This window comes from Centruroides vittatus, unplaced genomic scaffold, assembly GCF_030686945.1.
Source record: "Centruroides vittatus isolate TY-2023 unplaced genomic scaffold, ASM3068694v2 contig_484, whole genome shotgun sequence".
Taxonomy (NCBI): domain Eukaryota; kingdom Metazoa; phylum Arthropoda; class Arachnida; order Scorpiones; family Buthidae; genus Centruroides; species Centruroides vittatus.
In genome coordinates this window covers 2,339,017-2,366,238 of record NW_027122274.1, presented here as the reverse complement: position 1 = coordinate 2,366,238, position 27,222 = coordinate 2,339,017, and the positions used below count along the sequence as shown (strand labels likewise).

Sequence of the window (27,222 nt, the reverse complement as noted above, 5' to 3'; positions counted from 1 at the left end):
ATAAAATTGTACGTCCTGCTGTCTTATCAGCTTAGAGATATGAAGGAGTACATGTCAGGAGTTGAAATTTGGCATAGAGTATTAGGTGTCCAAATCATGCGCACATAAAAAAAAACCAGACTTGTAGGTAGTCAGGGGACCAAGAACCGAAACACAATAAAATACAAAATGGTGACACTCTCTACAAACAGGCAGTAGTGCGAGATTTGCGCATGCGTTGCTGGTTGGTAAGTTGGAAATACGAATATTGTGAAATCGAATTTTGACACATGTTGGGAAGTTCAAAAAGCGAATGTTGCTAAATCAAATTTTGACAAACGAATCTTTGAAAAAACCCATTTATTTGTCCCGTGTTATTCCCTACATATTTCTGGTTGCCACGTGCTAACCTTGACTGATTGACCAGAGAAATCTTGTTTCATCATCAGAACTTTTTGAAACTAGATGGCACGTCATTATAATTTTATATTAAAACTAATTCCGAAATAGAATTATTTTTTTTTTACATTTATTAATATATATATATATATATATATATATATATATATATATTTCGTTTGTGCAAAATAAAAAAATAATTGCAAACGATACAATAGCCACCATTATTTTTTCAAAAGTGGGAAAATTTTCACATTGACAAAAATTCAACCTGGGGCATCATGCAACGGAGAGAAATTTCAACATTCAATAGGTTAATTTCAATGAAAATGCATTGTGGAAGACCTCATGCTCATGGCTGTGGCCAGCGAAGTTTGAATGATCACGCTCAAAACCAGCAATACCAAAAATGATTGGAGAATGAGAACAAGACCCACCATGAGTGTCGAAGTGATCCTACTTAGTAGTGAGTCTCTGAGACATAGTCTTGTCCCAAATATGGCCTTGCTGTTTACTTGTTTTTAATTTACAATAGTAAATTAATTTTTAAATAGATCATCTTATACAATATCTACTTATGTTTTTACAAATTAGAACATGTTTGAAATTGGAAAAAAAGTTTTTGATTAATTATAATTAATAATGTATAAGATGTTTCATTAGAAAATTTTGTGTTGTTTTAATTCTCCTTTAAGATTTAAAAATTTATGAAAAACTTTTTCTGAAAATTCTCTGTAAAAATATTCATATTAATTTCTTTATAGGTGAATCAGCTGCTGCTCTTCTTAGCATGAAAGATGGTAAGCTGTAGATATATTAGTTTTATTTTGAAATAAAAAAGAATTATTATGACTTGATTACAATTCACATATTTAAAAAAAAACTTTCTATATCAAAATTAAACAAATTAGCATTACACTTACTTAATAATGAATAAGTCATTGCTTATTATGTACTGTACATTATATACACTTACTAGTTAAGCTTTCTTTAGACTGTAAAAAATTGGAGATTTTATTTAATTTCTATAATTTTTTACAATCTTTAATGTTTACATATATTTATGCAAATTGAGCTGCTACAAGATACAGTAAAATGTTGTAATGAACACTGGTACAGTGAATTTATTTTCAATCCATGTCAGTTTACTATGCTTCATAATGTATAAAAATATTTCAATTTACTGAATATTACTGTAATGAAAATTTCAGTTTAATAAAAGTTGATTCTATAATGTATGCAAACATGTTTTGTAACAGTAATAACTTTCTATATAGCAGTAACTACGATTTTTTATAGATAAATTTTTTTAATTATTAAAAATGTACTCTTTTTTTTATTTAAATAATTATGTGTTTTTAATATTTTAGCTGGTCGGGCAAATCGTTTAGCTGTTTCACCAAATCGTAGAGGAAATGTGAGTCATAAAATGATTTTTTCTAACCTCTAAAACATCTACTTAAAATACTAAATTAGATTTCATCAGTTAATGTATCCATAAAGGAACTTTGAATGTATTGTTTCTGAAGATAAAAAATATTTTATTATGAAATATTTTTAATAGTGAAGATTAATGTAAATTTCTACAGTATTTTTAAAGCTGATAGTATTTAATGCATTATAAAATGATTGACATTTTGATTTTATACTTCTTATATAGAATAATTTTATATATAATGATTTTATAAATTGTACACAATATTATTAAAGTCTAGGAAATTCCATTTGATAATTTCTCCTTTTTTTTTGTTGAATTAGCCACCTAGAACAAGAAAAAGAAATAGGCTCATTTTTAATGAAGATGAAGACACTTCATATAGTTTTTCTCGTTCTTCACCAAAGAAAAACACCTAGAGTAACATCTCCAGTCAGTATTTAATTATTTTTTAACTTATTTTATATACTATATTACTTTTCATTGTTAAAAATTTCATTTAGAAAATAATAATAATAATAATAATAATGTTTCTATATATATATTACATACATATGTATAATTTAAGAAAATATTATGTGGTTAAGAAAAATTAATAATTAATCAATACTGTAAGCTGTAGATATTATTTAAACAAATCAGTTAATCAAAATAATTATTTTCAATAAACATCAATTTAAATTTTTTCAAAACTTGAAAACAGTTCAAAACTAGTTGAATGATGTTTGTTAGAAAATGTCTAATTGAGGAAAAATTTTTGATATGTAGATAGCAAAATGGGAATGGAAAATAATTTGCTATGATTCAAAAAATATAAATTCAATGCAAAATGTAATATCAAACTATTAAATTAACATTTAAATATGTTAATAATAATGCTTTAAAATAACATAAAACAATTAATTTATTAATATCAAGACGGTATCCGATAAACTTTTAAGAAATTTTTACTTGTACAATAACATATTTTTAAGTGAATCTATAATTATTGATAATCAATGCACAGAACCAAATTCTTGTGAATACAGAAAAACAAAAAGTGCTTTCTTGAAAGCACTTTTTGTTTTTCAAAATTCAAACCACAATTCACAAATTGTTTTTCAAAATTCAAAATTCAATTCATTAGGAAAACGGTTTTGAAAGTTTATCAAAATGATCTCTTGAGATTATTTTGATAAACTTTCAAAACTGTTTTCCTAATGAATTTAAAGTTTCTAAATCGTTTTTAACTCAATTTAGCATTAAAAATTTTATATTATCTTAATATCATTTCATATAATTTACAGTATTGGTTTTGAATATCTTACATTACTTAGAAAAAACACAAAATGATGAACCTTATAACCAAACTTATAACCTTATAACTAAATCAAAATGATGAACCAATAAAAATCTTATAAATGAAATTCCAGTATACTGGAATTTCATTTATAAGATTTTTATTGGTTTGCATTTTTTCTGACATACTTTATTCCAGTCTTACAGTGTTTGAATTACATTACTTATTTGAAGGCCAGATAACTGAAGTAGTTAAGATGACAGCCTACTACTATGGGAACTGGAATTGAATTCAAACATGTCAAAACACCCTAGAAAATTTTTTGGGGATGGTCTCTTCCAGATTTGTCAAGCCCCATCTTTCATCATCTGGCTGCCCCATTGTAGGACCTGCAATGAGCTTGAAAAAAAGCCCTCATAAATTGTAAATTTGTAATAACAATCAATACATTCAAAAGGAGATTATGATGTAGAAAACTTTTATAATAATATTTTATTTGACAGTTTTTGGTCTTTTGAAAAATTACACACATCATATGCTAGGCTTGTTTAAGATTACATATATCATTGCTGTTTCACTTGTTTCAAAATGCATGAAAAATATGCATAATGCATTAAGTGTAACATGGATATATAGGGTATAGTTAAATTTTATTTTATTTTTATCTTAATCAATTTCAGAAAAGTAAGCCATTAATCCACATAATAAATCTATTATTAGTTTTTATAACAATTTTAATTACTGATAAATTGTTCATATTACACAGGCAGCCCTTGACTTTTGCACGTTATCAGTTCCTGAAAATGTATGCGAATGTTGAATGTTTGAAAGTAGAGGGATGTAAAAAAAATATGCACTAAAAACTGAGTTTTAAAGTATTTATTTATCAATATGTATACATAATGAAGTTAACGAGGCATGTTTAAGTGCTTTCAGGTGTTTTCTTTATAAACTTGTTAAGAGTTAGTTGAGTACTACCCCCCTTTTTTTTTCTTGATAAAGATTTCTATAACATGCCATGTCATTTGGAAACAATCTTTGAAGATATATTTCCACAATTTTGAATGTATTCCTTAATTTTACTCTTATTTTTCAAAATTGAACATATCGTAGATCTGTTTACATCATATAAATATAAGATTGAAGCAAAAGATTCATTGTTTTCAGAACGTTTCATCTTTGTCTCAATCGTATGAAGTTTGTGAGTCCTTAATTTCTTTTTGTTCCTATCAACACTCCAGTTTCCCTGTTTCTCACTCATGTTTATCAATTTATAAGGACAAAATATTTAAACATAAACAAATAAATTGACAAAACACATAACATGCTGACACATGCCCTAATGCAAGACTGAAACTATTTTAACCTCTTGCTCGGAACAACACAGTAGTGATTACAATTCCAAGAAGTCCACTATTGAAGGAAATAATGTATGTCCAAGAATGTAGAGCGAGCCACTGCACTTTGTAGTGTATGAGTGTTCTGCATGAAAGCAAATTTTTCATTATCAACAAAAATATTTAAAAAGTTGAATTTTAAAAAATGTGCGAAATAGCGAATTGTGTGAAAGTCGAGGGCTGCCTGTACAATATTTAAATAAGTCAGAATTCAACTAGTAAATTCTTTAACAACTCAAAAATAAATTTATAGTAAAAATTACAATCTTTCTACATTTTCTTAATTTTGTTGTTAATTAATTAATTAATTGTATTTATTGATATTGCTATCATCATCATCATCAAAATTTATTCGTAATATGGCCACAGCTAGTTACAAAGAATGTATGTTAGTAACAGACAATTATTTATTATCTCTAAAATAAACATTATCTAAACCAATTTAAACTTACTTATCTATCATGCAGTCATTTACAATTTATAGATACTTGTTGGATACATTACAGACAGATATTACTTTATATTACAATTGAAGCATTTTTGCCATAGATTTTCCAATTGAACAGTGTATCTTACTGTAGTATTTAATATTATTGTAAATTGATTATTCCACCTTATTTATGCCGGTAGAGATGGATTAGTTAATTACTATTAAATTGTTAATGTACATATGAATCTTTGCTAAATGGAAAACTTTATACATAGCTCTTTCATTAGTACATTTAGATAAAAAGTGCAGGCCAAAACTCTGTGCTAAGTCATTTTCATCTTCACAAACACAAAAACACACATTTTCTTAATTTAATGCTTTAAATTGTCATAAAAGATGTAATTTTTAAATAATTTGAATAACGTAATTCAATAAACTTAACAAACTTTCTTTGATGAAATAAAAAATTTATTAAATGAAATATTTATTTAAATTATAGGGTTATAAAATTAATAGGAATAAATAACTTTGAAATAAAATTAAGGTAATTGGAATATGATTAAATTTTACAGTCAGTTTCATCAGCAGTTGTTCTAGATAAAAGAGCTGCTCATAGGATTGGATTAAGATTAAGAAATTTACTTAAACTTCCTAAAGCTCACAAATGGGTCTGTCATGAATGGTTCTATTCAAATATTGATCAGTAAGTTTCTCTAAACTTTTAATTAAAACTATCTAATTGCAACTCAAAACTTAACTATATTTTATTTGTAATTATACACATTTGTCTTTAGACCATTATTTTTGGGCGATAATGAATTCTGTATTTGTTTGAGAGAATCCTTTCCTCAGTTAAAATCATATAAACTCACTCGTGTAGAATGGTGCAAGATTCGCAGACTTATGGGAAAGCCAAGACGGTGAGATTATTCTTTACTATTCTTTATTGTTTACATAAGATGATAACATGATGCCCAATGGGCAAAAAAACAAAACATCCCTCATGGTAACAATAGAAACCCAATTAAACTTTGAAAATAACAATAAAACAACAAAGAAATTATATATCAGACTTTTTTACATTATTGTTAAATTTACAAACATCAAGAATAATAAATTTTCAACATTTTTTATGGAATTTAAAAACCTTTAAAAGAATGTCCTATGAAATATGTAGGCCAAAAATGAGAGAGAGGAAAAAACAAGGAATTATAAGTATTAATATTGTTCAAAGACTAAAATAGTCAGGTGTAATAAAACCATTATAAATTTTGTAAATTGAAATTCTATCAAAGTAAATAGCTCTATTATTTATATCTGGAAGACCAAGGCAAATGAGAGCAATTGCCAGGGAGTCAGTGAAAGGTAGATTTGCAAGTTTATTCAAAAATAGGTGTATTTAATATATCTTTGTAATAGTTTTATTTATGAGAGTATTACAGTGTGTACCATATAGGCAATAGTCAATGACAGTCTAGATGTTAGTAAAAAAAATGGAATGAAGAGTAACTTTAGAAGACATGAGCTGACAATTTTATCAAAATATTCATCTACATATAGCCAACCCCTTTCTAATTTTGTCAATGTGATATTTGAAAGTTAATTTATGCCTGCATTATTAAAGTTATTATTGTACAGTTGTTAACTATAATAATGCAGTTGTTAACTACATTATTGTAGTTACATTCGAAAGTGAAGTTAGATGTGGATCTGATTAAAGCTACATTTAAAAAACTGTTTTATTAATATTAAGTTAAGATTTTGGAAATTAGATGAAAGGTGAGTTGAATCACATGGAAGGGTCATTATTTATAATTTTGATATTGGCATAAGCAATCACTAAGGATGTAGGCTGTTAATATGTTGTTAGTACAATATGTATTAATATAGATTAAAATATTTCAAAATGTATTTTCATTGCATCTATTACTAACATATGTAGAGAATTTTACTTTCTAACTTTTTGTAGATTTGACATTAATATAATATGTAAAAGACAATTATTTTTTTCAATAATTTCCTTATTGATTCATTGAATTATTTGTACATACAATGCAATTTTATAAGTCAAATATTTCATCTTGTATATACTAGCAATTATAAGAATAAAATTATATTATGTAACTTTTTATCATTGAATTATAAATGATTTAGAAGGCATTTTATTGTGAATTATTTGTATATGATATATATTATTTTCAAGTCTTGAATAAAAAGTAGTAAAAAAAAAAATCTTGTTTTACAAAGCTATACTTTATCCTAAGACATTCATAAATTGTTAATTTTTGAATTTTTTCATATGTAATGATAATTATCAAGCATAATGATAAATATTAACAATCATAATTAAACATAAGACTTTAAAAATTCTTTTGTAAAATATCCTGTATATGCAATATTTATAGTCCTAATTTCAGAATTATAGACAAAATAAAAATGTAGTAAATTATTATTAATAAATAATAAATGTTTTTTAAATAATTCAAATAAAGGGATCGGCCTTACTGGTACTTCTGGAAATTTCCCAATTTTCTGATGGCCCCATTCATATCTGCATAATATAATTATGAAAATTAATGAAATACAACAAAAACAGTGATTAACAATTACATTATTAATTTTAAAAACACAGTATAAATATAATGTTTGACATACCATCAATACTCATTTTGATTAAACTGCATCAATAATTATTTTTTTTTAAATTTTGGTTTAAAGATATTAATGGAAAATGAGGTTTGCTGACTAAGTAAAATTGTAATATATTGATGAAGTTTCTAAACATAAATGTCAAATAGAATTTTTGAATGCATTTTATAGTATAGTTAACATCAATATCAATCAATAAAATGATTAAGTTGCTTTCACTTATTATTATTTAGAAATATGTATATACTGTATTTTACGGACTATAAGATGCACTTTTTTCTTTGAAAAATTGCCTCCAAATTTCAGGTGCGTCTTATAGTCCGTAGCGTCTTACAGTCTGTAAAATACAGTATTTTTTAAATAATTGCTTAAAAATTAAGGTGCGTTTTATAGTCCGTAAAATATGGTATATCTTGTTAATTGGCTTTGTGATTTTGGAATATAATTTTAATGTTCTTTTTTTTTATAGATTTTAATATCTATTCAAGATTTAATACAAAAAAAATATCATAAACTTTTATTACTGATAAGATGTATTAAAAATTGTTTTTATATTGTAGTTGTTCTTCAGCTTTCTTTCAAGAGGAACGTTCTGCTCTGCAAACAAAGAGAAACAAAATTAGGCAACTTCAACAAAGAAAAGTTGTAGATCTTGCAAATTTTCGTGATCTCCCTGCAGAAATTCCACTTCCTCTTGTAATTGGAACAAAAGCAACAGGTTATAAATAATTGTTTTCATTAATTATTAATATTGTAAATATTTATTCAAATAATTAATAATTTTTTCAATATTTCATGTTTAGTGTGTGATGGTTTTCATGTGTATTAAGTTTTTAGACAGACCCTATTCCTAACAGACCATAATTGTTTCTGCATATTATTTTGGAATTTTGAAACAAAAAGTTAACAGTTTTGTTTTTATAAATATAAACTTATTTTCAGTAGAAAAAATATTTATTGTAATCAAGGGTATCTACAGGATTTTGTCTTCGGGAAAAACATGAGTTAAAATCAATTGAATCAGTTGAATTACTAAAATCAGGTTTTTTAAAAACCTATGTTTCTAATTATATTATCTTCATCTGTTTTTATGAGAGGGAATAATAGAAATGTATAAAAAAAACAAGAAAAAAGTTCTTATCTTAAAATGCATGGAATATCCTAAAATAATACATCCTCTGAATACAGCTTAAAGAGAGGGGCCAACTCATCATATACAGAATATAGTTACTTCAGTGAAACAACTGTTAAAGCAAATTTTTCATACAAAATATCTCTGCTTTAAAAAATATTTATTTGAAAGAAAGCAAAGAATAAAAGTAACTGTAAAAGCCCACAAAAGTGGGAAAAGTAATATAAACACTCAGACACTCAAAAATAAATAAATGTAGATAATGATGAAATATGAAATCATAAAAATTTATAAACATTGTTACAACATTTAAAAAAAAATTTTTTTTTTGTTAGGATTGTTATGTGACAGTTTAATGTATTGTTTGTTTTAACATAAGAGCTTTATTTGTATTCTGATAATTGAACAATATAGGAAAATAAGCTTACTTTTATGTGATATAAAATATTATCATTTCTATTAGCAGCAAGTGATAGAAATTACTGTAAATTTATCATCATTACTTTCACTACTATTAAAGCCAAATGATTGCAAATCAATAACATGTGGCATGAGGATATCATGGAAGCACAGCTAGCTGTGCCAATTCGGTGAAAATGCCCATGAAAAACTAGCAATTGCAGAAAATTACTGTACATAATCCTGGGTTAAAATTATTTTGAAATTAAATATAAAGGATGCCTTTGCATTTTATAGCACGCCTTCGGAAACCTCAAGATGGTCTTTTTACGGGATCTATTGATGCTGTTGATACTTCTAATGCAACCTACAGAATAACTTTTGACCGTCCAGGCCTAGGCACTCATTCTATACCAGATTTTGAAGTGCTGGTATGATTTTTTTATTCAGATACTTAAAATTATTAATTATCCTAAATGTTAATGCAGTTTTATTGAATTAATAGAGTAATGATCCTTCAGAGATGATGCCTATATCTGCCTTTGCTCAAAAGCATAGACCCAGAAACATATTTTATACTCCTCCAAGATTTGGATTAAATTCCGCTTGGCCACAATTGGTAAATACTTGATTATATATGTATCTTTATTTTGTAATATTACATGAACATTTAAAGTTTTTACTTTTTATTAAAGGATAATGATCCTTTATTGGGTGGATCATCATTACAGTCTGATTTATCTTTAATGGAAGAAGGAACTTTAGGAGGATTTCCCAAAAAGTTTCTTGTATTGTTGGTAAGTTAATCAGATATTATTATTATTAGTTATCCTAACTTACTACTTTTCAGTAGACTAATCTGAAAAACTCTGATTTTCAACTCCCAAGTACTTTTGAGCCTGTGTGGCTCATCTTCAGGAGCTTCTTCTTATACTGCATTTCTTAGTTTTTGAACATATGCTCAAGAAATTTTGCATTGTATACATCTTCCAATTCTTTGTAATATCTCTGGAACATTTTTTCTTTAAAATGAGCAATTATTTTATTGTGACATTGTCACAATGCCGTACTGCAAACTGAAAATTTGTATATAGTTAATCGAGGCCTCCTGCCCCTAAGCTTTCCATATCTGGTCTTGATTTTCATCTATCTAATTCCATTCTTTAGATTAAGGAAGAACAGACAGATAACAGTGGGAATTTATAGGTTACCATTTTTTTCAAATTGCAGCCCAAAAAATGAAAACTATTAAGCAGACAAATTCTGTACAGCATTCTCTCCCAGATGTTTCTTTCATTCAAAACTTATTATTTTTGTATTTTCCCCTTGACCATCCATTTTAAGCCACTGGTAACATCTCCCATTTCTGAATTACATTCTTTCTTCCAAATTCATAATTTCTATATCATCCTAATGTCTTACCCTTTCCTTATTTCTTCCAAATAACTTTTTTCTTTATCCAAGGTTGCTTCTACTAATGATGATGTCATTCTGTTTTTCAAACAGTCTTGAAACAGCCTTAGATAAAATAAGAATTTGGGAGAAATGGTGTAATCTGAAGTGGTTAACATCAGGAATGGTGAGGAAAAAACAAAAATGAAAAGTTTTGAATGAAAGAAAACATCTGGGAGAGAACACTGTATACAATCCATCTGCTTAACAATTTTTGTTTTTCTAAAAAACAAGGAACATAGAATTCCTCAAACATGTTTGAAAACTAGGAATGTGGCAAAGGTCTCTACATGGACTCAAAAGTACATGGAAGTTAAAAATAATAGTTTTTTGGTTGGTTTCCAGAAAAGTAGTTAGTTAGAATATACTTATGAAGTTCTTATGGGGATAAAATTTAATATGATTTATTGATCGAATAATCGAATACTTTCTTTACTGATGTTCAGAACTTTGATAATTTTATTTAAATTTGCTTATTATAAATCTGAATTACTTGGTGGCCTGATCAGTTATGCTTGTATAATTTTGTATTTATATTTTTTCTGATTTTGAAAGTACAAGCATATTAGTTAATGCAATTAACCAAAAGAGAAAAACTTTATGAACAAAATTCATTAAATTATAGGAGAATCTATCAAATATTTTGACATATAAAAATTTTACTTTAGAATATATTCAATTGAGGTACTAAAATTTCAATGAAATTTGTTTTCTAATTTAAAATCTCAAAAATTGGCTAATTTATTGTAGATATAATCAATAATTATCATTATCATGTATCTGAAGATATGTTAAAAGATATCTAATGTATAATTACAATGAGCTTTATAATTCAATAAATGTTATAATGATTTGAATGTTTATAGTCAATAATAATGTTTTGAATGGAAATTTTTGAAGTAATGAAAACAAGTACACTTAATTCCTAAGCATGACTGTTATTGTTGACTATTGAAATTGTTTGTTAGAGATTTAAACAAAAATTTAGCATTAACTTTTTGTATTCTTAATGTCAAACAACTCCTCGCACAATCAACATACTAAAAACCTAAATGACTGAGCTTAATGTAAATGATTTGTGGATTACATGAACAACAACCCATATGGTCTTACTGTCAAACTGGAGCAGAAGAGTGACACAAATGCACATTTCCTAGATGTCAACTTTCACCTTGATGCAGACAGAGTGCAAACCAGCGTACATTACAAGCCTTGCTACGTACCAAAATTTATTCTGTCGATCTCTGTGGACCCTTTTTCTTACAAGATGTCTGCATTCCATGTGCTAACTAGAAGGGCATATACACACCACACTAGATGGGAGGATACTGTGGCAGAACTAAAGCACATTGAAAACATAGTGGCAAAGCACGGGTATGGTCAAAAAGCATGATACATAATTTATCACGGTTTTTTTTTCCCGCCAACTTACTAACAGCATGCCACACACATAGCACACAGGTAAAGCCCAACGACACCCATAATCATAGTAGCAACCAATCACGCACAGTGTGCAATACAACCAACATAAGTTCCATTTATAAAGAAATTGCTACCCATAAAGGCACAGAGATCACATATAAGAGATCTAACACAGTATATGGGTTGCTGTGCAACTACAAAGACAGGACATAGGAAAGTCGAGCACTGAGTGTCTATATGGTTCCTCTCAGAGACCACAGATTCCAGCGAGATCTAGTATACATCAGATCCATGAAGCGCTCACTGAGCAAAAGAATACGGGAACACAGGTATGATATCACCAACCAAAGGCATACCATCGTCCTAGCTGCCTATGCTACAGACCCCGAAATACAAGCCGACCTCCATAGGGCCAAATTGGTAAAAATGTCAGATCAGGTTCAACATCTTCGCAACCTGGAAGCGTTGGAAATATACAAAGCCAGCCTGGCTGGCAACTGTATTAATGCAAAAGATGCCGCCAATATTTCGTATGCATGGAGGTGGTGCTATGGGAAAAAAGCGTGAACAACACTAGCACGTTGCTAACGTTTCTACATTAGCAAATACATCATGTTATTTATTTGTGGGGATGTAACAATATTTTTATCACTTCAGTAGCATGTACGGTGAAAATTAGTTTCCAATTTTTAAATAATTTGGAATTTAAAATAATTTTAAACACATTGTTCGAATTCCAGTTTCAAATTTTATACTGGTCAATAGCCTGATGAAGACCAAGGTTTTGGTCAAAAATGTCAGTTTTTATCTAAAGTTGTTTGTACTAGGACAATAGTATTCAAACATTTTAACAGTAGCAACCCCAAAGTAATTTTCCGCGACCCCAAATGGGGTCACAACCCATAGATTGAATACCACTGTACTAGGATACAAAAAAGGTTTTTAGTATATTCATTTATTCTTAATGTCTTAATGATTTTAAAATAGATAATGATTTTAGCAGAGACTGTTATTTGTAGCCTACAAAATTGATTAGTAATGTTATGCTTTAACTTTTATAATGGAAAATAGCAAAAATGATCAAGAAAACAAATTCAAATAAGAAATTTTGCATTATAATATAATGGTTCTGTTAAATTCAGATATTCTTGTTGTTGTCTTCTGTGTAGTTTCTAATTCCAAAGACTATCAGTTCTTTTTCTGAATTTTATAAATTGTATAAAACAACAAAAAATAACAATTTATTTTACAAATTATACACAGTTCTCAAACATTTATTGAACAAAAATTAAAATCTGTAAAGTAACTTTTCTAATTGGATTCTTTTTAACACATCAATTCAAATTCTGTCAAATCCTGTCACGAGTCTACATTCTAGAAAAAGTTTTATTTTGTGTGTTATGTTTCAAAAAAGAATAAGTAACTTTTACAAATTCAAATTGTTGGATTCTGTCACATTCTAACAGTATTTATTACTATTTTTATATATAATTAATTACTATTGAAAATTGTGTGTAATTTCATAATATTAATTTGTGCATTATATTAATGTCTATTTATTGTAAATGGTATTTGAGTATTTTGTATTAAATACAATAACAAATGTTATTTATCATATTTTTTTAATTGTTTTTATTATAATTAGTTTATTATTATACTCGATAGGTACGTCTTTCCAAGATATTAGCTGCAAAAAAAGAAAAAATAACTTGGTTGAAAGAGATGAATACAGAAGCTGAAAAATTGGTATGTATTCAATAAAATAATTTTCCATAGATATTAAGTAAATTTATTTTTATATTGTTTTATTGAACTAATTTTAGAATAAAATTTTTTAATTAATTTGGTTTTTAGTCATATGTATTAATAAGAATATGATAATATTTTGTTAAACTTATAAAGGTTACTTAACTTCTATAAATAATGGAATCTGCGATACAAAAAATGAAATCAATCCATTGAAATTCAGAAAATTCACAAAAATAATTGATTACATAAAATTTCTTTGAATTTTGTCCTTATTGTATATTGGGAAGACAACAGTCTTACAGAAGAGTTGACCTTTTATTTCCTTTGAAATTGTTTGAAGAAATTTATTGTGAGTCGGGGTCTGTGAGACTCCACCTACTGTCTAGGATGGCTAGATATTTTATTTGTCTTTGGGATAGTGATATCCTTTTGACATCAGGGTCCTGACTCCAGCTAGGGAAAGTTTAAATTTGCACCCTAACCCGTGAGTACTTCTAATTGGCAGTTTAACATCTAATATCTAATCAGAGGGGTAAATCGAGTGGCAGAGGGATTGTGTCGATTTGCAAATGGAGGTAGAGACAAATCCACTGATAACTAAACTGCTCTATTTATTACATTAAAAATTGCCAGGACGAATTCAAATTAAGAAAAATTATATATTTCTTTCTGGACTATACATACAAATGAGTCCTACTCCTTCTGTCCTTTCACACGCTTTGTAGAGGCAATAACAAATCCACAGTCCAGAAAGAAATATATAATTTTTCTTAATGTGAATTTGTCCTGGCAATTTTTAATGTAATAATTAATTTTATAATTGTGTTAGCCACTGCTAGAGGGTTTTTTTTAACTTATTTACATTGGATGGCGGACATGTAGCCTCAAATAAAAGGTCTGTTTCGCCGTGGATTTGTTATTGCCTCTACAAAGCGTGTGAAAGGACAGAAGGAGTAGGACTCATTTGTATGTATAGTCCAGAAAGAAATATATAATTTTTCTTAATGCTCTATTTATTGATATATATATATATATATATATATATATATATATAGGATTAAGTACTTGGGGGCTTGACTCCTGGGCCTCTAAAACCATTTTTATGGGTGCTATGGTCCCAGTACTCACCTATGAGTGCGAGATCTGGGGTGGGACAGCTAAGAGGGTCTACATCAGGAGGAAACTTTGCTCAGTTCAGAGGCTGGCAGCCATACCTATAGCCAAAGGGTACCGGACTACGTCTATGAATGCCTTTCTCGCCATCACTGGGCTTCCTCCAATTGATCTACTGGTCGAAATAAAGATCTGGAAATTCTGTCTACTCAACACTAATAGGGATGAAGAAATCTCCTCCAACCTTAAAATAATACACAGTGCGGCAATTATATTTCAGGACTGGATCTATAAAAATGAAACAAAACAATTTTATTCAAATCCTTTTATTAAATTATTCAAAATACTCTCCTCCTGCTTCAATACACTTTTTACAGCGATTCAAATGCTCTGCTCAAGCTCAATTTTCGGTATTGCCTCTAATATGCACGTAGACTCTCTTTGGATGGTTTCAATATCATTAAAAATGCATCCTTTCAACTTCATTTTCATTTTTGGAAATAAAGAGAAGTTACATGGTGCTAAATCGGGAGAATACAGCAAATGATTCAACACAGACTTGATTTCGTGCCAAAAATTGACGAACAATCAATGATGTGTGACTCGGTGCATTATCATGTAACAAACACCAGAATTCAGAATTGCGATATTCTGGTCGAATTCGACGAATTCTTTCCATTAATCGTTGTAAAACTCCCAAGTAGAAAGCAACAGTAACTGTTTGACCCTGTGGGACGAACTCACGGTGGATGATGCCTTTGCTATCGAAGAAAACAATGAACATAGTCTTGATTTTTGATGGAACTTTTCGTGTTTTCTTGGCTTGAGGTGATGATTTTGACTTCCATTCGGCACTTTGACGTTTTGTTTGTGGGTCATATTGAAAACACCAGGTCTCGTCACCAGTAACAATTGATTTGAGGAAGGTTGAGCTGTTATTTGCTGCTCGTACAATTTCTCTGGAATGTTCCAGTCTCATCAATTTTTGCTCTTGGGTTAGTGTGTGCAGAACAAATTTAGCTCAGACCTTTGTTTTGCCCAAATCTTCATTAAGAAGTTGTCGTATTGTCTCTTTGTTAATGTTTAATGCCTGTTCCATCATTCTCAGTGTCGCATTGCGATCGTTGGATACAAATTCTTGCACTTTTTGAATCGAGTCTGCTGTTCGAATTGTTACGTGGCCTTCCCACACGTTTGTCGTCCTCCAGTGATTGTCTGCCTTCCAAAAATCGCTTGTGCCACTCAAAAGTTTTTGACCGTGATAAACACTCACTTCCATACACTTTTTGCATCATTTTGAACGTTTCTGTGGCACTTGTGCCAAGTTTAGCGTGAAATTTAATAACAGCACGTTGTTCCATTATTGTTTTCCGACATGTAACAAAATAAACTGATAAACAAAATATCAAAAACAATGATAAATGTCAACCGATTTAAATAAAAGTTTTAGGTTATGTTCATATATGTCCAAACTTCATATGACATAAAATTTAAACAGATGTCGCTACTGGTTGCTGAGATATAGCTTCAGTCCCGGAATTTAATTGCCGCACTGTGTATATCCTCTACCATCCTCCCTCCTAACATTAAGGACCTGGCTAGCACTATAGCCAACAACAGCATGGACAGGAACTTCAAGCACTATCTGCAACACCCTGCCACTAACATTCATGCTAAGGTTGTCTTCCACCCTGATCATTTTCCTGCCTCCCTCAAAATTTTTACAGATGGCTCTAGATCCGATAAAGGAGTCGGGTGATCTTTTGTTATTGGGGATAGCAAAGAGAAAATCTTTAAACAAGCCTACTACAAATTAGATGACAATTGCTCCAACAATCAAGCAGAGTTGCTTGCTATTCTGAAAGCTCTGGAATATACTCAATCTCTCCAGAATAACATCAAATGTAGGAGCATCAACATCTTCAGAGATAGCCGGGCGATTACACCAGATTAAAAACAAGAACACTCTTCTCCCAATTATTGATGACATCCTTGGGTTTCTCCAAAAGCTGCAATGTTCAAAGGATAGTAACTTCTATTGGGTGAAGGGCTACTCCGGTTGTCCTGGGAATGAACGGGCAGACCGACTTGCTAAGATAGCCCCTTCAAGGCTTATTGACGTCTCCTCCTCTATCCCTGTGTCATGGGTTTTCAGTGCCCTGAAGCTTTATGTTAATAGCAAATGACAAAGTGAGTGGGACACTTCTGACACAGGTAGGTGGACGCACAAGCTCATTCCCAGGGTCGATAGGCCAAATCCAACTCACTTCAACCCTAACTTCTACATGATACAATTCATGACCGGGCACAGGAACTTCAACTACTACCTTGCTAGATTTTTAAAGAAGGGTGACAGAAAATGTAGCAGCTGCCAACTGGAGGATGAGATTCCTGAGCATCTCTACCACTGTGAGGGCACAGAGGAGGAAAGGCTGGAACTCATATCCACTATCCTAAAAAATAATGGCACTTGACCTTGTAGCCCAAGCCTCCTCATCAGTAATAATCTCTACTACAAAGCCCTTGCAAACTTTGTGGCAAGGCTCATCTCCAGCAGGACTATTCACCATTAAGTGGACTTTACCAATATGGTTATCTTGACTGTGTCATTTTGTCGTTGGTAGTGGAACCACACAGTGTGTAAAACCACACTATGTGGTTTGTTATCTTCTGTATATATTTTGATGTGCAATCTCATGTACACTCTTTCACCAAGTTTTGTGCTTTTCCCATGCACGGGACCTTTTGTATATATTGTCTGGTTAATGTTACCCTAGGATCCAAAATGGCGGCGGGGGAAATTTTTCCCTACGTTGGAGACTGCGACGGGGAAAAAAATTTTCCCTCGATTCAAGATGGCTGCGTTTCCGGCCGCCATCTTGAATTTCTCTGCACACTCCGCGGATATTAACCGAAATAAACAATAAAAAAAAAGAATTTTTTTACTCACTTTTCGATGGTGGTTGCCTGCTTCTTCCTATCTTTTTTTCCTTTCCGAACGTATTTTTAAATATACGCCCTTTCTCGTACTTTCTTTTACATATTACGGTCTCGTCGATTTCCACCGTTTTATTCGGCACTCCTTTTTTAAACGATGTCAAATTACTCAAAGCTATAAGCAATACCAACCGTATGTGATTGGACCAATCGACTCCCGTTTTTCTGGATTTGCCCGCCGCAATCGCCGAGGTCGTCGCCGTACATTCCAGACATAGTTAGTGCCATATAAACGACAGAATGCAACTCCAAGAAATGTGGCCAAATTTACTTTTAAATGTTCCATCAAAGGCAGAGGTCTTCGTTCCGCACTTACTACATCGCAAGAAACAGCTTTCTCTATTACTCCGATAGTATAATTTGCATAAAGAATCGCAATGAATGCAAACGGACTCGGTCGGCTGTATGCCTAATTTTACAGCAAATTTCAATGCGTTATCGATACTGGGAGGCAAACCTGGTTCCAAAAAGTCGTCTTCAATTAACATGGAGAAATCACGGGTGGTGCATTTCGACCAAAATTCGTCGTTGCAACTCAAATCTGCAAAACTACTCATTATCGAACAATTGCAAATAAACTATACGTTTACCGATAATAAATTGTGCGAGAATGAAATATCGTAACGAAATAAAACAGCAATTATTCCAATACGCAATTCGTCGCAACACTACAGCAAACGATTCCAACTGGAAACTAGTCGATTTGCATAAAATTGCCCGGAAAGGAACAGAATCACGTCGTAGATCATGCATTTGCATATTCGTTCGTAACACCCCTACGTATTTCCCGCCGATTTTACTCTCGCACGACGCTACGAAAAAGCTCCCTCTACCGTCGCAAATACACACTACCGTCCGTTTCGAGGTTACAGGAAACTCGGCCACGTCGAACGCAGGGTCGAAACCGAACGGGGAAAAATTCTCAACGGCGTCGACGTCACGACTCTAGGGAAAATTTTTTTCCCCGTAGTAGTCTCCGAAGTAGGGAAAAAATCCCACCGCCGCCATTTTGGATCCTAAGGTAACATTAACCTATTGTCTTTATGTTTAGCAATTGATGTCCAGCAATGGCTCACATATAATCTTCCTCTTTCTCTTCCCCGTCTTCTCCTTCTTCCCTTTTTTCTATCTCCCCATTACCTCCTTCCTTCCTTCCTTCTCAGGCTATGCCTTTCGGTGCGGCCTGGATCTATCAACTATCTATATAGGATTAAGCATACAAGGTATATACATAGACTATCAAGTTTCTAACTACTTAATTCTATTCGACTGAGAGAGAGCATTCACATCAAAGCTAAGTAGAATACCTCCTTTCATGTAGACTGTTGTCTTCTCGTAATTGAGTAGGTGTTGGCACAGAGGTTGGGAGTTCCTGAATGGAGACAGTCTTGGGAGGAGGGACGGATGAGCTTTGGTCCACTAGCTTGGTTGAAGTCCGCCAGCTTCTATGGCAGAGCCTATCCTGAGCTGGGTGTGTTAGCCCCTTTTATCCTGTAATCTTTTCCAATTGGGGTTAGGGTTTTCATCATAAGATGGGATATTCTCATGACTCAAGTTGACAGATGTTTGTCAAAAATATGCGATAACATCTTGCCACAGGAAATCAGGAACTTTTTTCATCAACATACAAAAATGTGTTGTTCTTAACGACCAAATAATAATTTATGTTTTGAATTATTAAATAAAATTATTCTCTGTCTTCTGGATCTCATATTATAGTATTTTATTATTTTTTATTACTTATATATTAAAATAAGAAAATATTTATAAAATTATTTTTATTTCAAATAACAGCGTTCCTACCAAGAACCAATACCGTTAGAATTTCAAAAGCAATATGCATCTGTAATTTTAGAATTTGAAAAATTAAATAAAGATCTAGATGAATATCTGACTGGAGTGCAACAATATTGTCAAGAGGTAATATTTTGTAATTAATTTATTAAATAAATAACTTATTAAACCAATCAAGTTTCTATAAATTTCTAAAGGGGAAAACTATAATTTCAATTTTTTTATTACAATCTGAAATTTCATTAATGTATTCTCACAAATTTTGTTATTGTTTTCCTTCTGTTATTTGGTTAGAATATATTAAAATTTCTATATTTTTGTAACTTTATCTCTCTATAATAAATACATTATTTATTTCATACATTTCAGAAATTAAATGATGCTGAATGATACTTAAATTTATTTTATATTTAAACTTTAAAACTTAATTTAAAAATCTTTAGTAAAATCCAAAAACCTCATAGAGTTCTATAAAATGAGATTGTTGGGTCAGTTGTATTTGCACGTGTGAAAACCTAACAACCAGGGTCCAATCTGGGATCAATCAGGTTACATTTGTGTGTGAATGTGCGATTCAGGGATGTCTTTTGTTTGGGTCAGTTAGATGGGCAGGATGTGACCGAACCGTTAAACCAATTTTTTGATAGATATTAAACAGTGATTTTTACGATTAGAGATCTTTACACCCTAAGATCATAATTATCCTAACAGAGATAGAATTAATTAATTATCCAGCTATGCAATTTTGGAATCAAGAATACAGAAAATCCTTTCCTGTATTATCAATTTTAAATTATTTTATGATTTCATTTGATGAAGCATTGTATTTAAGACAAAATGTGGCATTCAGATATAATATTTAATTACTATATTTAGAGACCATATTGTTGCTGCAAAACTATTAGATATTTCTTTTACCTAATATAAAAAAATACTAATTAAAAGCTTCAGTCAAAATACTATTTATTTCATGATTACATGATATTTTTCAGTTTTATCAAAAATAAAAAAGATTTTAACAATTTAAATTCAACAGTTTCATTAACATTATAAACATTATTTCTTAAGTTTAAAATGAATGTTCTGATATGTAGATATGTTGTAAGTAAAAAAAGTTATTTCTTCTCTTTTATAGAAGTTATAACATATTTAGAATGGATATATATGTTAATTGGTGGCTTTTGTGATATTTTAAAAATCTTTTAGATTGCCCCAGAGCAAGGATTGCAACCTGTTGTTCAGCCAGACGTCTTAAGACAACAATGCCTCAATGATGCAAAAGATACAGTAAATCAGGCCAACAGAGTACAAGGCGTGCCTTTAGTAGAAAATGAAAGGATAGTTGAATTAGTTTCTCATTTAACATCTCTGATGATCCAAGTTAAGGTAAATCAATGCATTTTAAGACAAGACATTTTAATTTAAATTGTGTTTTGAACATGCAATTTATAGAAGTGATACAAGTGAATTTCTAAATAATTTTCAATTAAACTTAGCTTAATTATGATTTATTTTTATTTATATTATTTTTAGATATTTTCAATTATCTCACTGATGCTTGGTTTGTCAAAAATCATTCTAAGTCAGATTTTAAAGCACAGTTGGATGAAGTGAGTGCATTATACAAAAGATTAAAAATTAGTGTAAAGTAATCTACTATATAAAACTGAAAAACTGGGCAGTCTCTGTCATGGTATGCCAAAAACGGCCACTAGGGGCATTCCTAGCTATTATTTAAATTAACAATAAATTCAGTTTTTTTGCATAACAATATTAAAATAATAAATGCAGTTTTTTGCATTTTTGACTGCGTTTTAGTAGGGAACGCCATGAGAAATTCAGTATATTATTATTTTTATTTGTAATATGAATTTATTATTTATACTACTGAATGACACTGCTGCTGCTAGAACGCCCACTTGGGGGGTGTCCTGGGCTACTAGTATTATATAAGTGTTTAAGTACTTACATATTTGTTATGGAATGAGTACTGTTGTTGGTTCTCTGAATTACAGGAGAGATTAAATAAATTATCTTTAAACAAATTGAAAACATTTTAAATTTAAACAAATTTTGAAATCTGAACATAATTTTTTATATCAGTTATACAATACAGTTCAATTCTGTTATAAGGAACATAGATATAACAAGTTCATGTTTATAATGAGCAAAATGCCATGACAATTTAATTTGTGTGTGTTTCTATATATTTTCTCACTGTTATAATGAGGGTATTTCACGGAAATACCGAGCAAATTTTTGATAGCTATGCAAACACATGAACATTCTTAATTGTTCAAGTAGTAAGAAATGCAATACTAAATTCTTGGAAGAGTTAAAACAGAAAGGGTTACTTAGTTTTATTACCTACATTGATTACAGGTCTATTTATCACTTAACTTTCTTTTTGGACACCATTTCTCTCTTTCTTGACTAGCCTCTGGCCCTACTCTGCTAATTTACGTAATCATCACTATGACTGTAAAATTACTGTATACCGTACTTAGAAACAAACTCTTATATGTGAAAGATGTCTATGAAGAAAAGAAAATGTCATCTCTCAGTTCACAAAAAAGTAGAAATTATTCGCAAGTTAGATACTGGTCTAAAAACATTGAAGTGTATAAACATTTTTTTTTCTCATCTTTGACAGTATCAACATTATTGAAAAATAAAGCAATCATCAATTTTAAGATTTGTAGATAAAAGACTAATTGAAATTTGTCATATTATTAATTAGTATTAACTTTAATTACAAAAATAAATTGTTAAATATTAATTACAGTCGACTCCGCATAAGTCATCACCCAGGTAACTTGACACCATCAGTTAAGTAGTCAGTTTTCTGTGGTCCTGGCCAACTTACATAGGCATTAATGTTAAAAAACTGTGGTTTAAACTCGTCACCACTGGATAAGTTGACATACTTTTGCTGTCCCACACACTGATAAGTTGTCACCCCCTCCTGAAAAAATGAAATTCACTCCGCACGTGTGGTGCAAACTCATTTTTTTTTTTTTTTTTCAGGAGGGGGAGTCGATTTATTTATCTAATATATAATTAATATATTTAATAATATATTATTATTATTAATATATATATACATATTAATAAAAATGCCTTAACATTTTATGTATTTTTATGTATAAAATAATAACAGATAAACAAAAAGAAAACATACAATCTACATCAATGTCACACCAGAATCCAATTTTGCATTTTCTCATGCTAGAGACATTAAGAATCCTTAGACCAGTGATTCTCAATCTTTTTTTTGTCACAGTACACTTTTAATAATTTTAAAATTTGGCGGCACATGCGATTACTTCAGTAAGTACCGCAGGAGAACCAGTGACGTCATAATAGTGATTTTTTAAATGCAGTTGGTTATTTAGGTAACATTTTCTAAATGCCTTGGTAACTACCGGCAGTTACCGATAACACTGGTTACAAGGTAGAACCGAATGAACTACTTGTCTGATGTCGCTTATGTATGGGTATTCGCAGTGGCGGCACACTGAAGTGCCGTGTCACAGTGGTTGAGAATCATTGCCTTAGACATTACTTGCCAACAATTGACAATTGCGAAGATGATGTTTTCAAGGTGTTCATGATCATTGAAAAAGAAAGTCCTCGCAAATAACACTAAACGAATTTTTCAGTTTTTCATCTACAGAGTACAGTAGATCCCCCCTATAACACAGTAGATATGTTCCGTGTTATATGAATCTGTGTTGTACGAGTCACTTAAATACATGAGCCAATCACAACCTGGCACACGTGCAGTTTAGGGGTTATGGCTGTTTGAAAGGTTTTCTTCCATAAAATTAACCAATTCTAGACTAATTTGACTCGAAAATTTCCAAAACATGTATAATTTTTTGGGAATAATCCATATAAACTATGCTATAAACAAAAAGTTGTAGGATTGCTTATGAATGTGCACCATTTGATGACACCATTGCTTAAGCTTGTTTTTGTCGCAAAGCGGCTCATTGAATGGCGGGTGCAAGTTTCCTGATCAGCTAATTTTTTGCAGAAAAATAACTTAACTTTGAAGACATCATTAATAAAAATATAATTTTTATGGTCGTTGAATAATAAATGTGTTTTAGTAGGTCCAGTGCTCGTTTAAACTCAACAGTTTGTACGATATCTGCTATTGGTCCAGATTCGACCAATCCTGTCGCGACATGAGTCACAATGATGTTTTACCATGTTATATGAATACGATCACAATTTTTTCGCCGTGTTATACAAATCCATGTTATATGAACCCATGTTATAGGGGGGGTCTACTGTAATTGTAAAGGGAGGACACAGTGTATTGTAAGCCTGTACTACTGTATAACACACTACTGTATTTTCCTAACTGTAGTTTTGTGGTTTTTTTTCCAACTTTGCTTTAGTTGTCACATCGGATAACTCAACACATTTTCACTTTCCCGTGGGGCGTCGACTTATGCGGAGTATTATACTATATTATAACTTATACTATATTTTTTTATTAATAGTTATATAATATATTTTATATACAGGGTGGGCCAACGAAAACGAAACGGCAGAGTGTTCGTGTTCATCCAAGCAAATCGCTCAGACAGGTCGATTTTATTCTCGAGGGGACATCTTTTGCAATAGTTTTTGCGATTCTGAATACAACAGACAACAAAAAAATTTAAAAACTCATTTATTTTATATTAACTAAACAAACATTTATTTCGGAAAAAAAAATGTTTGTTTAGTTAATATTCAGATTTGCAAAAACTTTATTGCATAAGATGTCCCCTTGAGAATAAAATCGACCTGTCCAAGCGATTTGCTTGAATGAACACGAACATTCTGCCGTTTCGTTTTCGTTGGCCCACCCTGTATATATATTGAATCAACAATTTATTTAGAGTTAAAAATGAAATGATTTCACTAATCATCAGTGGCAACAAATTTTGCTGCCCATGGAGTGACTGCTATGTGTTTGCACCCAAAACAACTACCAATTCTCCTTTTGATTACATCACTGTTCTTTATGGATATAAAGAGGAAATCTTGCTGGTCCCCTAATGCTCATTATAACCAAGTTTGACTGTAATATAATAGTTAACATTTTAGGATAAAATAAAAGCAAATGTTTTACAAGAACAATTTGCAACATAAAATAAGAAAACAAAACAAAAACAACTTTTAAGAAAATTTTTAAAACTAGGTTAAAAAACTGATGCAAACTGATATTTAATTGATTAAAGTAATACTGTATAATAGTATATATATTTTTTATAATCATTTACAGTACGTTACAAGAATGTAATTTGTAATTTGCATATACAATAATTTCATAAACATTACTGTATGTTAAATGAATATATTTAATAGATATAATAATACAATAGATGAACATGCAATGCAAAATATAAAATTAGTCTGATTTGTATCTCACAAACTAATGCTGTTTATATATATTTAAATTTTGAATTATTGGTTATCAACTATTTGATCTCTCTTGAAGTAATTTCTATATGATGCAATAAATACTGTATTTGCCATTACTGCCCCCATTTTTAAAAACATTGTTTTAATTTCTGAAAATACTTTTTATTTAGAGATTTTATTTATAGAATTTAAAAAGTTATTTGGGATTAAATTAAGTGAATAAGATTCATGCTGTAGTAAAGCAATCTTTTTCTCAAGTTAAAAAAATAATCTAAGTCAATGTCATTTGAATTATATATATAAAATTCTGTAATATAAAGTAGGTTATATTGAAGAATTGTTTTGAAATACATGTTTTTTTAAGTTTAAAAGATATGTGTTTCATCGTCATTTGTCATTGTAACTTTAAGAACAGCTAAGATTTATGTTTCAGTTTTCCTTTTTTAGACTATTCCACCTTTCATAAAATTGTTTTTTTAGTAGAAAAATTATTCTTCAAAGATTTTTATTTATATTTTGAAAAAATATTATTTAGAGACAATTTTCCATTTACCAAATAGACTAACATATTTTCATTGTCAGTATGTATATGTATCAACATAAGTTAAATAATAATCAATCTTCTTTACACACCGGGATTCAATACAAAAACACAGTTACGTAAGAACCAGGTTATCTGGTTCTTACGTAACTGTGTTTTTGTAAGTTAAATAATAATTATTGTATTTAATTGAAACTACATTTTTATGTATTTCAAACCAATAGTTATTCAATATTTAACACGAATAAAAGCAGAAGCAATGACATAATTTTAAAAAGAAATAAAAATATTCTTTTGCAGAATCTAGCTGAGAATGATTTAAATTCATTTGAATTCAAGTCTCTGTCTGATTCTCTTGTTGAAATACAAGTTAAGCTTGAACCTCAAAACATCAGGTAATTTATTATTATTTATTCTTTACAAATTGCATCTAGATTACTAATTTTTAGTAGATTAAACATGAAAATTTTATTAGTTTTTAACTTTTCTACAATTAAAAATTCTTACTGAAATAATAATTTAATTTAGGATTTACTGAAAGATATAACTAGTTACCTTTGAAAATCTGACATTTTAAGTTTTTTAAGTATATATATTTCTTTCTAGTGTGTTTCAAAATAACGTGGAAATTCATATCAATCACATACAGAGTGGATTAGGACAAATGGGTAATCTTCATGCTTTTGCCACACAAAATATTCAGGCATGATTATTACTTTTATCATAGATAATATTGTTTTAAAAAGTTTTACAAATTTTCTGGTAATTATTCTTAGAGGATATTTTTCATTTTTGTTAAATATATCTGTTTAATTTTTAAATAATATAAAAATTTTGTGGCAATGTTAAATTTTATTTTACAAATATTTTATCATTTATATATATATATATATAATTTAAAACATTTTATTAACTAAATTAAACATTGTAAATGTATAAAAAAGCCAATATGTCACTTTTAAATAGGAATGAATGTGAATTATAAAAGGCAAAAATAGACCAGTGCCTTAATCTTATTCAAATATTTTATCTTATTTTTAAGAAATTTCAGACTGTTGTTATTCTCAATACCCTTATTTATTACCCATGCTGTAAGCAAAAATGTTATTTCTTCAAAGGAATATTTGCAAAGTGATTAGTATTAATCTTTTATATTACTTATCAAAGATTAAGTTATAACGTGAAAAATATTTGTTGTTTAAATTTTCTAATTGTTTCTAAACTTCTTATGGATTGATTGATTTTGTAAAAATTTCATTGTTGAAATTTTCTTAAATTATTTATATTTAACTATATATATATATATATAACTATAGGATGCAGAAGAGTGTTATAAATGATTACATAAAACCTCATTTAAATTATCTTGCAATCTTTTCTTTGATATTATAATGATTACAAGATAATGTATTCTTTTTTTGTTTAAAAAAAATGTTATTAACCTGCTGAATTATCACTTTGTAAGTCTTCCTTATTAGAAAATCTTAAAAAGAATGTATAATTTTCTTTTTTAAATAAATATATAGTAAAATAACATTGCTGTTTTCTCATAATTTGTAATTTACATTTAGTTGTGAATATCAGCTGGATTCCATTTTAACAATATACAGGGTAAGATTTTTATTTTGAGA

At 29.7% G+C, this 27,222-nt stretch overlaps 1 protein-coding gene across 1 annotated transcript; it reads left to right on the top strand.

The window, feature by feature from the left end:
* Nucleotides 1–756: 756 nt before the first annotated feature.
* Nucleotides 757–27,031, top strand: LOC136977952 (protein lin-9 homolog). Its single transcript, XM_067273567.1, has 14 exons — nucleotides 757–844; nucleotides 1,143–1,178; nucleotides 1,749–1,795; nucleotides 5,492–5,622; nucleotides 5,714–5,839; nucleotides 8,129–8,286; nucleotides 9,397–9,530; nucleotides 9,605–9,718; nucleotides 9,795–9,896; nucleotides 13,639–13,719; nucleotides 19,627–19,752; nucleotides 20,833–21,012; nucleotides 25,892–25,986; nucleotides 26,198–27,031. Exons 1-14 carry the CDS (start codon nucleotides 757–759, stop codon nucleotides 26,298–26,300), a joined length of 1,521 nt encoding a protein of 506 aa, XP_067129668.1. The 3' UTR covers nucleotides 26,301–27,031.
* The last annotated feature ends 191 nt before the right edge of the window (nucleotides 27,032–27,222 follow it).